Source organism: Elgaria multicarinata, chromosome 9 (assembly GCF_023053635.1).
Source record: "Elgaria multicarinata webbii isolate HBS135686 ecotype San Diego chromosome 9, rElgMul1.1.pri, whole genome shotgun sequence".
In the NCBI taxonomy this organism is placed as follows: Eukaryota; Metazoa; Chordata; class Lepidosauria; order Squamata; family Anguidae; genus Elgaria; species Elgaria multicarinata.
The window spans coordinates 29,102,641-29,116,902 of record NC_086179.1 but is presented as its reverse complement, the minus strand read 5'-3'; the positions used below and the strand labels follow the sequence as shown (position 1 = coordinate 29,116,902).

Sequence of the window (14,262 nt, the reverse complement as noted above, 5' to 3'; positions counted from 1 at the left end):
TTGGAGGGGAAAGAAAATCATCATTTACTGCTTGCTGTGTAATAAAAGCAGCTCTATATTTGCATTATTTTTCAAGAAAGTATGGTACAGATACAGTGGTGGCCAAAACTGTGGACACTTTTTGAAATTTTCATGTTTTGCAGCTTTGCATGCTTATAGAAAATGTTCTGTTTTGTGAATTCAAATGTTTATATATCAATTGAAAGAGCTGATTCATGTAATACAACAATCCTGCTTCTTTTCCTGGGTGCCATTGCTCTATTCATGATGTACGTACGTACACTTTTAATTTGAGAAATACTTCAAATATTCACACAATCTCCAATTGCGCATCAGTTACAGAACAAACAGCAAAACTGACTTTCCCCAACTTGAAACAGGATGTATCACAGCTACTGCCATGTGATTGGTTCCCAGAACAAGGTCTGTGATTGGCCAGTGGGGTTTGTAATTCCAATCTGCTTCTTCACTCAATCACACCTGTGTTTGCTTTTAGACTAAAGTAAGCATAACGTTTTTTGTACTGCAGATATTTGCATTCTGGTTTTTGTATTGAATTCAGCATTATATAATGATATATAAACATTTGAATTTTGTGAAACAGAACATTTTCTATAAGCATGCAAAGTTGCAAAACATGAACATTTCAAAAAGTGTCCACAATTTTGACCACCACTGTAATTAAAACAAACCATGGCTTAGCACCACGCAAGCACATCTAGAATAAGCCTTGGGCTCTCTTCCTCCCTCCCCTATGTTTTGCAGCAAACCATCATTCCTTGTTACATCTAAACTAGGAGTTGGATCCAGACTTAGTCATACTTAGAGTAGAACCATTGAAACCAATAGGACTCAAGTCAGTAATCACAAACTTAAATCCCACTGATTTAAAGAGGTCTAAATATATTAATAAGACCTGGTTCACATGTAACGATAACACATTGGTTAAAAAAAAACAATGGTTAACAAGCTGGGACAAGTGAGGTAAAAGCTTCTTCTGCTCTTACCCTACAACCCACGATTGGCTCCTTTGTAGGTTGTGCAGCGTAATTTGCAGTTAATCCGTGGTTCTCATCCCTGTTCATGCATGTCAGACTATCAGCTTTTTAACCAATGGGTTGTCATTACATGCAAATAGTTTAGAAGTCTGGATCCAACCATGTGGTTTCTGCTTATCCTATAATCCAGAATTGCAAGTCATAATTTGCCATTTCATATGCAAAAGCAGATTGTGGTTTAACAAACATCAGTAAGAGAAGGAGAAAAATCAACAAATATGAACCTAACTGCAAATCAAGGAGCATTTTCTAACCATGTCATTTTATAACCCAGTACACACCTGTATAAAAACGTTGCACCTGTTAGTGAGATCTTCTGCAAACTTATCCATTCGTTGTTCCTTTGACAAAATAGATTCCATTTTCATCATCCATGAACTTACAAACACATAGTATGATTGCATTTCTCTGAAGAAAAAACAAATAGGTTTATTTAAAGGTCTTAAGCAAGTTTGCAAACTTTGGCTTGTGTGAACGATAGTTTTGAACAATGTCTAAGGCCAGTTACATAGCAATTCCATCACATAAATGGAGGGATGTCTTTCAGAGAACACCAAAGATTTTTAAAGAGAGTGTGTAATGGTATGGAGACAATGAAAACAGCTGCCATGAAGAGTAGTTTCAAACTACTTCCTCATTAATAAGGCTTTCATGGGCTCCAGTCTTTCAGCCAATTTACTCCTTACTTTCACCTACACAGCTTAGAATTCCATCATAAATACACTGTGCTTTCTACGTGTGAAGTTACATTACTAGTACTACTGATTATTACAAAGAGACAAAAATGAAGGACAAACACAAAACCCAATTTTAGAGGGGACTGTTACTCAAAGCTAAACATGTTTACCTGGGAGCTAGTCCCATTAATTCCCACAGAACCTGCCCCCATATAACATGCATAGGATTAGGATTTTAGCTAGCTCCTATTATTTTTCAGCTGACTTTTTTTTTGCACAGAAAAAAGAATTAAGTAGGCAAAAAAAGTTCTCTCTTCAAAACTTACTTGATAAGTGACTGAGACTTCTGCTGTAAAAAACTCTCTCTGTGTAGTTTAACAGAATGAAAACTTTTCCTGTCCAGAAGCTTGGCAGCATCTGGCATCTTCTGGATCAGAAAGGTGTCAGCAAACCAAACGATATTGGCAGTAAGTGTGATAGCTGGCACCTATAGCATCAACAATAATATTTGGACAAAGTGAAAAAAGAGTATCTATTAGGTGGATATTGATTTTCTGTGATAAAGCTATTCAAAGGTATTCAACTGCACCATGAAAACCAAGGACTCACTATCTCCACAGATGTAGAACCATCATATAATGTACACTGTTAAAGTTTCATTAAGCACTCCAAGGAATACAAACATAACAGACCAGGCTTAATCAATGCCACTTCATTTCCCACATATTTGCTTAGGTTTCAGGGTCTGCTGCTGAGCTTATACTTTGCAACATCAAAATGGCACAGAAAGACTAGACGTTGTTTTGGAGAGGAAGGAAAGGGATGAATCAAGGAACTGAGCTAAGCTACCCACAATCCCTGAAAGAGTATTCATTCCTCCTAGTGCCAGAGCATGTTTGCAGCAGCAGAGTGCTGTGGTAGTCAGACTGAAAAGGGTTTTTCTGGCAAGTAGAACAGACACAACAACTCTGCAACACTTGCTTTTCAGTTCAATCACTGATGGACATGACAAAAAACCAGTGGCACCACGGCTAAACACTTTGATGGGCCAGTTTTGTTTGAATCTTTTTGGTAACTTATATTACCCTAAGATGAGCACATATTCCATTAAATACAAATAGGAAAAGATGTGCTTCTCAGTGTACAAGTTAGGATGGAATCCTAAGCATATTTCTTTTGAAGGATCCTTCACTGGAACCAATGGAATTTATTTCTGAGTAAACACGGCTATAGTTGGACTGCTAATTTTATAGCAGTTGTGGTCAAAGGCAATAACTCTCCATTTGCAATTAATACCAAAACTCAAATTGATGCAAAGTTTTGCTTCACCCCTTGCCAAGGCAATTTGAGTACTATAAATATAGAGTTTGGTAGTTTCCTTAGCTACACAATACATGAAACGTTGTTATTTAGAGAGGGTAACAAATTCAAACCATGAAAACAGCAAAAAAAAAGTTGATAAAATATTTTAAAGGTAGAGTCATTTGTGAGAGCTAGTAACTGAATATTTAGAAGAAATTTAATTATAATTACGTCTTCTATTCTTATGAATCTAAATCTGAACTATATTTTTATTAAAGGTTTCATTTTCACATTTTTTCACATTTAGAGGAAAGTTACAAAGAGCAAAATCTTCACCTTTTTGCAAATGTCCAGCAATGATTTGTAAAATTTCTTGTCTACAGTCCGAAAAATCTGAAAATGCAGTACAAAGAGCCCACAAATTCCTACGTACTTATCTCTCTGGTCAATTTCTGAGGGTTCACCTTGTACAAATACACAGAGAAAAGAATATTTTTGAAGTTTGCCACTAGACAAACAATATAACAAGTTGTACAAACAATAAAGTGAATACACAAAGAATCCATTGTGCATTACCAAGCTTAGATTCAACATTTGCAAATATTGTGCGAATACTATGTGCAAACTCCTCAGCAAAAGTACTGTTCTTCGAAACACCACCATTAAGGCAATCAAATTGCTGTTCTATACAAGCCTAAATGAGAGAGAAAATAAGAGTGGTTTACAACATTGGCATTATGGAGAATATGAGCACAATATATACCATTATTGCAAATAAATCATAATCCCATCATGTAGACCATTTAATTTGTAAGTTATCCTTTATTTAGGGAGTTCTGTTCAAGTGAAACCACATTGAAAATCTTATTAAAAGGGGTTAAGACAAATCTGATGTGTATTAACTATCAGTTGGCCAGCTTTGTTTATTTCAATATGAGTTTCACAATGAGTAAGTTTTTAAAAAAATGTATGACTGCAATAAAAATAAGCAATAAGACTACTGAAAAATTACTGTTATGTAGATATAATGTAAAAGCAAAAGAGGCATTTAAAGCTTTAAGTACTTTTATTAAAAGTGACAAAAGTACTCTCACTAAAAAATCCTGATTCCAGAATTCAGTGCAGGATTTGCCACAGCAACAAGTAGGCCGTTAGAACAAAATGATAAGCTAGGATTTCTGCCTGCTATGAATGCCTGCTCCCACTTCACTCTTCCTTTTGCACCTCACCATTCTTATAAAATTAACCAGAAATGGACAGCTTAGCACAGCCTTCCCCAACCTGGTGCCCTCCAGATGTACTGGACCAATGGTCTTCAACTGGTTCACACCCGAGACCAACCTCAGACTCCCAACCTGCAACATGGGACCCATTTACACAATTGTCCAACGTGGTGGCAACTGCTTTGCTGCGACCCATCTGGACTGATCTCGTGACCCACTTTTGGATCACGAACCACTGTGTTAGACTACAGCTCCCATTATTCCCAGCCACCATAGCCATGCTGATGAGGGGAATTGTATCCCAACACATCTGGAAGGCATCTGGTTGGGGAAGATTGCTTGACTTAGTGCTGCTATGTCCAAACCCAGGATCCCAGCTTTTTGTTTCCAAACAATCATGATTGCAAGTCAGCAACAAGCCAGGGTTTGTTTGGGGGCAGGTTCAGACATTAAAGCTAAGCTATCCATTTCCGGTTAGTTTTACCCAACTCACACAAAGGAAGAAGCAAATGGGCTGCATGGACTAGCATCACAGTACACTTGAATAAGCCACAAATCCTGGCTCATTGTTATATACAAACGTGGCCAAAGGTTCTTTATAACAACTCTGGCCTGCATATTACATTTTGCAATTTCTCTTGGTAATTAAGGTATCTGTCTAGAAAAGTACAGTTAACACCTCTCTCATGTATACAGGCCTGGATTATATAGTGCCTTTGCTAGGATGGGATAAGGCAGGCTTGTATTTACAAACAAGAATTTTCCATTCCAGTTTTCAAACTGTTTTTCAAACTGAGGGTACTTTCAAAACATTTGTGATATAGCATGTTTTATGAAGAACAGGGTCAGAAAGCCAGAATATACTAGATAAATGGCTGAGGAAAGGGAGAAAAATATACAATTTAAAACTCAAACTCATCACAGTAATTATGACAATTTTCAGAAATAAACATCCAACTTTATAAGATCTTACAAGCCACAATTAAACTCTATTAAGAACATAAAATAGCATTTATTATGTTACCTGGAATATCATCCCATCCAGTAATTGGCTTTCTAGTTTTAATAGCAGCTTTTCAAATGGCTTCAATTTATCTTCCTGGACCCCAAATTTAGAAGGATTGTGATGGACAGATTTTAGTAACCTGACAAAACAAAATAAAGTCCAGTTAAAATTAACTCAACATTCATATATAAAGTTGGGAGAGACAGAAAGAAAGCATTATCAGACTTTCAGGGGGTGGATGATTTCAGAATGTTTGGGAAGAGCTTACCTTTACAAGGTAGCCAGGTTATTTGTTTGTTTTTCAAACAAAAAAGTCTTCCCATACTTTAAGACTTCACTGCTTGATTGCATTCCTGGGACAGAATACCCCTGGGAATGATGTTACATCACGATGGAGTCTTGCTCCCAGGAACATTCTTGGGGGGAAATGAAGCCCATTGTGGCCAAAGGTTTTAACTATCACACATGGGCAGCTTAAAAACATTTCATATCAGCTGGTCATTGTAGCAATAATGACAACAATACATGGTCACTGATAAAACTCAAGAGGCAAAGAATAAAATCCCAGGAAGTATGAATACCATAACAGTAAGCTTCCTATTGAAAATCCATTGAAATGAATAGGCATGGTGCAGCAGTTTCCCTTTATATGATCACTATGTTGGTATTTTTATTTTTTACAGTGTCAGTGGAAATAAATTTAAAAAATTACCCACATACCTTTTGTACGTGGTCCAGTGACCTTTCAGGGTGACATGATTATCTATTATCTCATCCAATGTGAGTAAAACTGTCAGCAGTTCTCCCAGATGTTCATACATAGCCTATTTGAAAAGTTATAGTTCATTAGTTTAGACTGCTAGACCCAGTGTCCTGGGAGTAATCCCCAATAAAATCAGTAGCACTTACGTCTAAACAGATAGGCATAGATTTGCACTGTTAGCATTCCCAACAAAATTATTAAATACCATAGATATTTTTGAGACATGTATGACCATAACAGTTACTGAGTGTACTGTTTTCTCCAAGGGCAGAGCAATCTGATGGTGTCTGGGGGAGTATCCTAGGGACCATAGGACATGCCAGATCCCCCCTCCAGAGGCCACAGACACGTCTACAAACTTAGGAGGGGGAATCCAAGAGTGACTCATTCCTTTGTCCCCCTCTCCACCACCATGGAAAGCATTGTGATGGATGCATTCCTACGTCGCAACAACAACAACATTGGATTACCTGAGAGAGGTCATGAAGGAGGTATAATGGTGGGCAGGGAGGGGAGAGAAGTAGCCAGGATCCACAGGATCCAATGGACTCTCCATCTCTGCCCATAACTAGTCCAAGATTTATTTTTAAAGAGGGACAGGAAGTGAAGATTTATTTTAAAAGAAGGAAGGGATCCCTGAATTAAACAAACATCCAGGGCCTATTAACGAACCTAGCACAATTTAGTCCTTCTTATTAAGAGAACAATTCTAAGGTCACTGAGTGAGCATCCCAGGGACCATGGGAATGCATGGAAAAACTCTTCTGAGGTCTAGGGAGAGTTAAGACTTCCGAACCCCCTCCCTTTAACCCTCGCAGCAAGTGCAGAAAGAACCTCCAAGGTAAAAAATTCAAGGTAAAAAATGCAGGGGCATTCTGGTGGGGGGGAGGGGAGGAGACTGAAGAGGCTAGGATACCTTGAGCGTCCTCCAGCCTCCTTCCCTCCCTCCCCAAAGCCTGTCTATCATAAAACACCAGCGATGGAGGATGGGGAGGCAAGATTGCCTCCGCAGCTCTTCCTGCTCTACGGGCATCAGTAGGGTAAGGCATAGGAATTTCAGAATTGGGGACTTCTCAGTAGAAAGAGCTCCTAAGGAAGGCAGAGACACCCCAGTCCCACCTCCAAGTAACCTAAAAGGTTTTACAATACACCAATATAAAAATCCTTAAATAATTCTCACCTGAAAATGAACTCCTGACGTCTCTATAACTTTAGGGGCATTCCTGAAAGACAGAACAATACTTTAAGTCACATCCTTTAATTAAAATATTTTAGAAGCAACAGCATTAGCATTCTTAAATAATTCACTGCAGTAGTTAATCTATAATTGGGGAAATTACTTCCAATACGTTTATTTATTAATTATTTATATTCTGCCTTTCCTTCCAAAGGAGCTAAGGGCAGTACAATACAAACTACATCAATATACAAATAAATTACACACACAGAGAGAGAGAGAGAATGAGCTGCAACAAGCCATGGGCTTCTACACTCCCCTCACTTTCTTCAGCACAGCCATGAGGAGTTTTGAAGCTTTTCCTTCCAATTTTGAATAACTGCATTTTGCCATGTCAACTGAACACAATCAAACTGCCCCCATGCACATGGTGACAAATCATGGGTTAATTAGCCCACAATTTGCCATGGTACAAATTGTGGGCCAGTGCCACTTCTGAATGTGCAACCTGCAATCAGGCTAATCAGACGTTGCTCCGTGACATTCAAAACTGAACCCGGACGATATTAGCTAATTGAGGTTAAACAACCCACAGTTAACTTAAGAACTAATTGTAGGTTAGCTGTGGGTTGTTTAATGTACTGTTTAATGTACAATTAATCCATAGTGATCAGGTCCAGATGCCAGAGCAATCTCCTTCTAGAGGCTGCATATGCAACGATTTGCTACCATTACGTGAGAACTGGGTCATTGCGATTAATCTTAACTATGTTTAGTTGAAACAAGACAATTTCAAACCACATCTTAAGAACCTGGCTTATTAATATTAACCACCATTTGGGGTTCAGAAGACATGCTAAACTCTGGCCAATCTTTAAAAAGCTGGTGTTTCTGATCTCCTTGCAAAACGAGGAGAGGGGGAGGGGAGCAAGCATATGAGCACAGGGGATGCCAGGATCACTCTCATAATGCTAGACCACGGTTAGCATTACATCCAAACACATCCAGATGCCTGTCTATGAATGCAGAGGATGCTTCAGACAAATATCCCAAATTCCGTTCCTCTAATATGCAACGTTTAAGAAGCACATGAACATGCTATATATTTAAGATGTGTCTTGGGTATACAACACGTAAATTTAAAGGTAGTATTGTTGACAATAATTACTTGTTACTGGTATAAAGGACAGCCAGCTGATGAACTACATTCATCACCACTTCGTAGCACCGTGTGACAAAACAAGACAGCTCCTGAAAGAAGTATTGTACAGATTTGTATTAGAAATCATTTCTCACTAAAATGAGTGTATTTAAGCATAGGCAGAAATACATTTAAGCAGGGGGCAATGCAGAAAAACACCCTTGTAATTATGTACTTGAACAACTTATTAAAACAAACAAATCTTGAATAATGGAAAAATAATTATGATAGAGAAATTAATATATATATTTGTTTTACTATATAATAAAACATTGTTTGGGAGAGATGTGATATTTTGATCTTAAGTACTATCTAATCCATTTAGTTTAGTTTACATTTAATTTATTTTTGGATGTTTTGTGTAGTGTTATGAAAATTTCATCTATTTGATACTAAATTTACTTAATTTACTCTTAGATGTTAATATGTGTGTTATGCTGGGTGTTTTTGTTGAGTAGCTGAAATAATTGACAGTGTATAATGAATAAGTTGTATAACAGTATGTTGTATATTTTTATTAAAATAAATAAAGCATTTAAAAAACAAATCTGCTAGAGCCATAAATATATGATACGTTCAGAGTATTTTATGTCCTGATTACTGCCAACTCCCTTGATGTTAGCAGTGTAGTACTTGTTAGTATTTAAATCACACAGCCCATAAATTCTTAATGTATTCAACACTATTTAGTCTTGCCAGAGAATGACTGTGAAGTTTGAACAACAAAACTTCAACAGTTATGTAGCTATTTACTGTTACTGTAACAGGAAATTGACTAACATTAAATTAGGACTCCACCTAGAAAGGGATTAACATTACTGGTCAGCATTTTCTATCTCCTGGGAAGTGCTATGGCCCCATGCCTTGGGAAATTGCAAAAGGAAAACAGCAAGAGAGAAAAAAACCTACATTGCTGGAAATTCAATACAAAACAATAAATTACTATGTTAAAAGTTATCGCCTCTGAATCTTTAAAGTAAAAGATAAATCTGAACAGATAGCAGATATCTGTAACAAAAACAAATATCAGTTTTGTAAAAGATTTCAGAAATACTAGCTACCAGGCTATTTTCACACTGGAAAAAAAGTTTCAGAACCAACTGTTCCTCCCTTAGTTTAAGAGAACTACATTTTGCACAGGAAAATGACCCTAAGATATAACAATCACATGCTACTGAAATTATGCCAGATGCAGAAATACGACTTCTAACAAAATACAGGAAGTTGAGCAACTCAGATCCCGATTTCATTTAAAAAAAAAAAAAACCTGTGGTTGCTTGTTTTCCCTGGAAAGAACTCTTTTTGAGAGCTTCTTGAATTATTAGCTACTTTAAAATATTTTTTTCTTTTAAAACTCAGTAGTTTTAGCAAGGAACACAACTTTGTTTTCTTCTGTATCTGAAGGCCAAACACCACACTGTATGTAAGTTCTGTGATTCCCCAACCACCACCCAACAAAAGAAAACTCCCACTAATTGTATTTTTGAGCAGGGATACCAACAGGGAAGAGAGCTAAGTGGCGAGGGCTATTTAACTCTTTCCCTGCCATACATCTGTCTTCTCAAAATTACACATACCCCCAACTACTATGGGTGTGTGCTCCACACTGAAAATCCATGGGTCCTACGGACCTCCAAAATCGTGGCGCACTTAGGGGCAGTTTCAAAACCATTGGAAATCCACAGTGCAGTTAGAAGATTGTTTGGAGCCCCAAAGGGATGTCAGGAACCAAAGTTTTTTAGGCGACATGACGGCTCGCTTCATGTTGATGAGAACTAACTGAACACTTCCATATTAGGAAGACGCTGAGGGGTGAGGGAGCGGTAGTTTTGCGATAGCCACAGTCTCCTCTCTGTCCAATCACAGTGCTTCAGGGGAGGGATTTTATTTATTTATTTATTTATTTATTTATTACATTTCTATACCACCCAATAGCCAGAGCTCTCTGGGCGGTTCACAAAAATTAAAAACATTCCAAGTATAAAACAACAGTATAAAACCGTAATATAAAATACAATATAAAAGCTCAACCAGATAAAAACAGCAGCAATGCAAAATTACAAATTTAAAACACCAAGTTAAAATTTATTTATAGACAGTTAAAATACTGGGAAAATAAAAAGGATATAATGTAGGTGCCAAGCGAACCTCCTTAGGGAGCTCATTCCACAGCCGGGGTGCCACAGCAGAGAAGGCCCTCCTCCTGGTAGCCACCTGCCTCACTTCCTTTGGCAGGGGCTCGTGGAGAAGGACCCCTGAGGATGACCTTAGGGTCTGGGCAGGTACATATGGGAGGAGGCGTTCCTTCAGATAACCTGGCCCCAAGCTGTTTAGGGCTTTAAATGTTAATACCAGCACTTTGAATCGGGCCCGGACCTGGACTGGCAGCCAATGAAGCTGGAAAAGGACTGGCATAATGTGGTCTCGTTGGCCAGTCCCTGTTAGTAAACGTGCTGCCCCGTTTTGTACCAGTTGAAGTTTCCGGACCGTTTTCAAAGGCACCCCCACGTATAACGCATTGCAGTAATCCAAACGAGAGGTTATCAGAGCATGGATAACTGTAGCTAGGCTATCTCTGTCCAGATAAGGGCGTAGTTGGTATATCAGCCTAAGCTGATAAAAGGTGCTCTTTGCCACTGAGTTCACCTGTGCCTCAAGTGACAGTTCTGGATCCGAGAGCACCCCCAAACTACAGACCGGATCCTTCAGGGGGAGTGCAACCCCGTCCAGGACAGGGCAAAATCACCTCGCCGGACAGATGAACCACCCGCTAACAGTACCTCCATCTTGTCTGGATTGAGTCTCAGTTTGTTAGCCCTCATCCAGTCCATTACCGTGCTCAGGCACTGGTTCAGAACAGTCACTGCCTCACCTGGGTTTGATGAAAAGGAAAGGTAGAGCTGGGTATCATCCGCATATTGATGACACCTCAGTCCACATATCCGGATAACCTCCCCCAGCGACTTCATGTATATGTTAAACAGCATAGGGGATAGGATAGAGCCCTGTGGAACCCCATGGCTTAGGAGCCACGGCACAGAGCAATAATCCCCCAGCACCACCTTCTGGAATCGGCCATCCAAGTAGGAGTGGAACCACTGCAACGCAGTACCTCCAACTCCCAGCTCAGACAACCTATCCAGAAGGATACCATGGTCGATGGTATCGAAGGCCGCTGAGAGGTCCAGGAGAACCAACAGGGTTGCACTCCCCCTGTCTCTCTCCCGACAGAGGTCATCCCACAGGGCGACCAAGGCAGTTTCCGTTCCAAAACCAGGCCTGAAACCCAATTGAAATGGATCTAGATAATCCATTTCATTCAAGAGTGCCTGGAGTTGTCCTGCAACCACCTGCTCAAGCACCTTGCCCAGGAAGGGGATATTAGCCACTGGCCTGTAGTTGTTAACATCCTCCGGGTCCAGGTTAGGCTTCTTCAGGAGTGATCTAATTACCGCCTCTTTTAAAGAGGCTGGCACCACTCCCTCTCTCAAGGAGGCATTTACAGCCTCCTGGACCCAGCCGGCGATCCCCTCCTTATTTGATGTAATGAGCCATGAGGGTCAAGGGTCAAGCACACAGGTGGTCGACCGGACTTGGCCAAGCACCTTGTGGAATTGCAAATTGCGGAAGAAACTTCATGGCCTGCTCCTGTTGGACTCTTCCCCCACCCCTACAGGGCAAACTGTCATGTTGGCCCTGTGGGGAAGAAGAAAGTGCAAGGGGACAGGAGCAGGCAGAAGAAACATCATGGCCTGCTCCAGTTGGACTCCCCTCCTTCGGGAGCAGGACAATCCTATCAGCCCTGTTCCCAGTCCACTTAATTTCTCTCTCTCTCTCTCTCTTCCCTCCTGGACTCCTGTTCCTTGTGTGTCATGTCTTTATTAGACTGAAAGCCTGAGGGCAGGGACTGTCTTTTTTGCTAAGTGTAAGCTACTCCGAGAGCCTTTTTTGGCTGAGGAGCAGGGTATAAATATGATAAATAAATAAATAAAATCCCCATTTGTACTTGCCCCCTAGAACTCATTCCTTTGTTAGGTTGTGGAGAGTTCAGGAGAGGGAGAGAGAGAGAGAGAGATGTTTGTGTTTACTAGCTACTCTGTCTTCCTGATTTTTAGGTGTTGCTCAGGAAGCGAGAGATACCTCTTGCTTCCTTTTTTTTTGCTGAGTGGGTGGGTTTGCTGCTTTCTGTGTCTGGTCTGCTTTTATATGCTTCTTGTAGTACCCCCCCGTGTGTGTTTGTGTGTGTGTTCTTGTTCTACCCTATTATCCCCACAGAAAAATTTAAAAAGAAAATTATTAAGAAAAAAACCTTTATCTTTCCAACCTTTCTTTAAATCCCAGTCTATGTGTCTCAGTCAGTGTGCTTGTTGAAATCCAAGTTGCTTCAAAGCACCCTACCCCTCACTCCAGCTTTGTTGATGTGTGTGTGTGGGGGGGGGGGGTTGACAGGGAAATTTTAAAATAATTCCTAAAAATCAAAGGATGAAGGGATCTGTTTTAAACTTGGCATGGCTAATTTTAAATGGCTAATTAAGAGCTACTGGGGTAACAAGTTTCATCTCTTTATCTTTAAAAATGACGGAGATGTATGCATTTTTGTTAATTCCCATTGATAATAGCGTGGTTCTCCGAAAAAGGAGGAGTTTTGTGGTGAGTAATTTGGTGGTGCGGAGAGACGGATCCCCTCTGAAAATTGGAGCAGAGAACCCATTCAACTGAGCTCTGCCCCGAATTAGACCCACTCTGCACACCCCTACCACCTACAATTCTTTCCACAAGGCAAGAACTGAGAGAGAATTTTAGACTTTCCCCTTGCCCCCTTTTTAGGTAAGCAAAGATCCTAATCATGTTTTTAAATTAATTTAACAATTTGAAATTTGAAATCAGCTTAAGGTGGGGAGTGTTTTGGTCCATCAGTATAACAAATGTTCACACGGGCCTTCTCTGTAGTAGCACCCACCCTCTGGAAAACGCTCCCGTGTGCTGTTTGGAAGGTGGAAAATAGAACATCTTTCAAACGCCTCCTGAAAACACTTCTTTTCAGACTTTTCAGCTTTCCCCGGAGTATAACGTTTTCTGATTTTATATAGTTTTAAAATTTTCAAAGTTTTAAATTGACCTTTGTATGTTATGGTTTTAATTGTGAACTGCCCAGAAAGTCTTCGCTGTTGGGCAGTATAAATGTGTAATAAATAAATACAATAAATAAATAAAACAAAAATGAGTGCATTTGTAATTGTAGCAAACAGCAATTATGAAAACTATTGCTTAACAGTAAAAGTACTTCAGAAATTGCAGAACGGTATCATAGACTTTACCTGTAAAAAGGAAATAAATCTTCCCATCTGTATTTGGCTATCTCCTTCTATCTTACTGGAATCCATAGCTTGAAAGGTAAAAATGAAAGTTACACTAGTGTTAGTAAACACGTAATCATTCACTCTATTACACTTAAGGTTGCAAACCAATTTTGTTTCACATAATTTATCATATTACAACAAAACCATCATCAATGGATTCAAAAAGAAAAGCTTATTACGAAAACACTTTGTTTTACCTTTTAATTCTACTTTATTACCCTACTCCATGCCACAATTACGAGAAAGAAGAAACTAGCAAAGAGAATTCTATACTTTACAACAAAAGGTTCATTTTACATGGATATTGATCCAATCTATTTGGTTTGATGCTTACTCATTGACCAAATATTTTTAATTGCTCAAATTCCTAGATATGACTAAATCAAGGATCACAATAATTTACAAATTTCTTAGTGGGCATTACTTCTATGTAAAAACACAAAGTATGTTATATGAAAAACAGCAAGTATATCTACTGCACTTCTCATTTAAGTA

The 14,262-nt window shown here is 39.1% G+C and overlaps 1 protein-coding gene across 2 annotated transcripts in view; it reads right to left on the bottom strand.

Moving 5' to 3' along the window:
• Positions 1 to 14,262, bottom strand: part of WASHC4 (WASH complex subunit 4) — a 46,458-nt gene that overhangs the window by 21,908 nt on the left and 10,288 nt on the right. For both annotated transcript variants that reach the window (XM_063133413.1, XM_063133414.1), the window contains exons 6-14: positions 13,726 to 13,793; positions 8,375 to 8,457; positions 7,210 to 7,252; positions 5,987 to 6,090; positions 5,285 to 5,405; positions 3,614 to 3,731; positions 3,374 to 3,501; positions 2,062 to 2,222; positions 1,340 to 1,466 (exon numbers count right to left, since the gene is read on the bottom strand). In XM_063133413.1, coding sequence (XP_062989483.1) covers positions 1,340 to 1,466; positions 2,062 to 2,222; positions 3,374 to 3,501; positions 3,614 to 3,731; positions 5,285 to 5,405; positions 5,987 to 6,090; positions 7,210 to 7,252; positions 8,375 to 8,457; positions 13,726 to 13,793 — 953 coding nt within the window. The remainder of the gene's footprint in view (positions 1 to 1,339; positions 1,467 to 2,061; positions 2,223 to 3,373; positions 3,502 to 3,613; positions 3,732 to 5,284; positions 5,406 to 5,986; positions 6,091 to 7,209; positions 7,253 to 8,374; positions 8,458 to 13,725; positions 13,794 to 14,262) is intronic.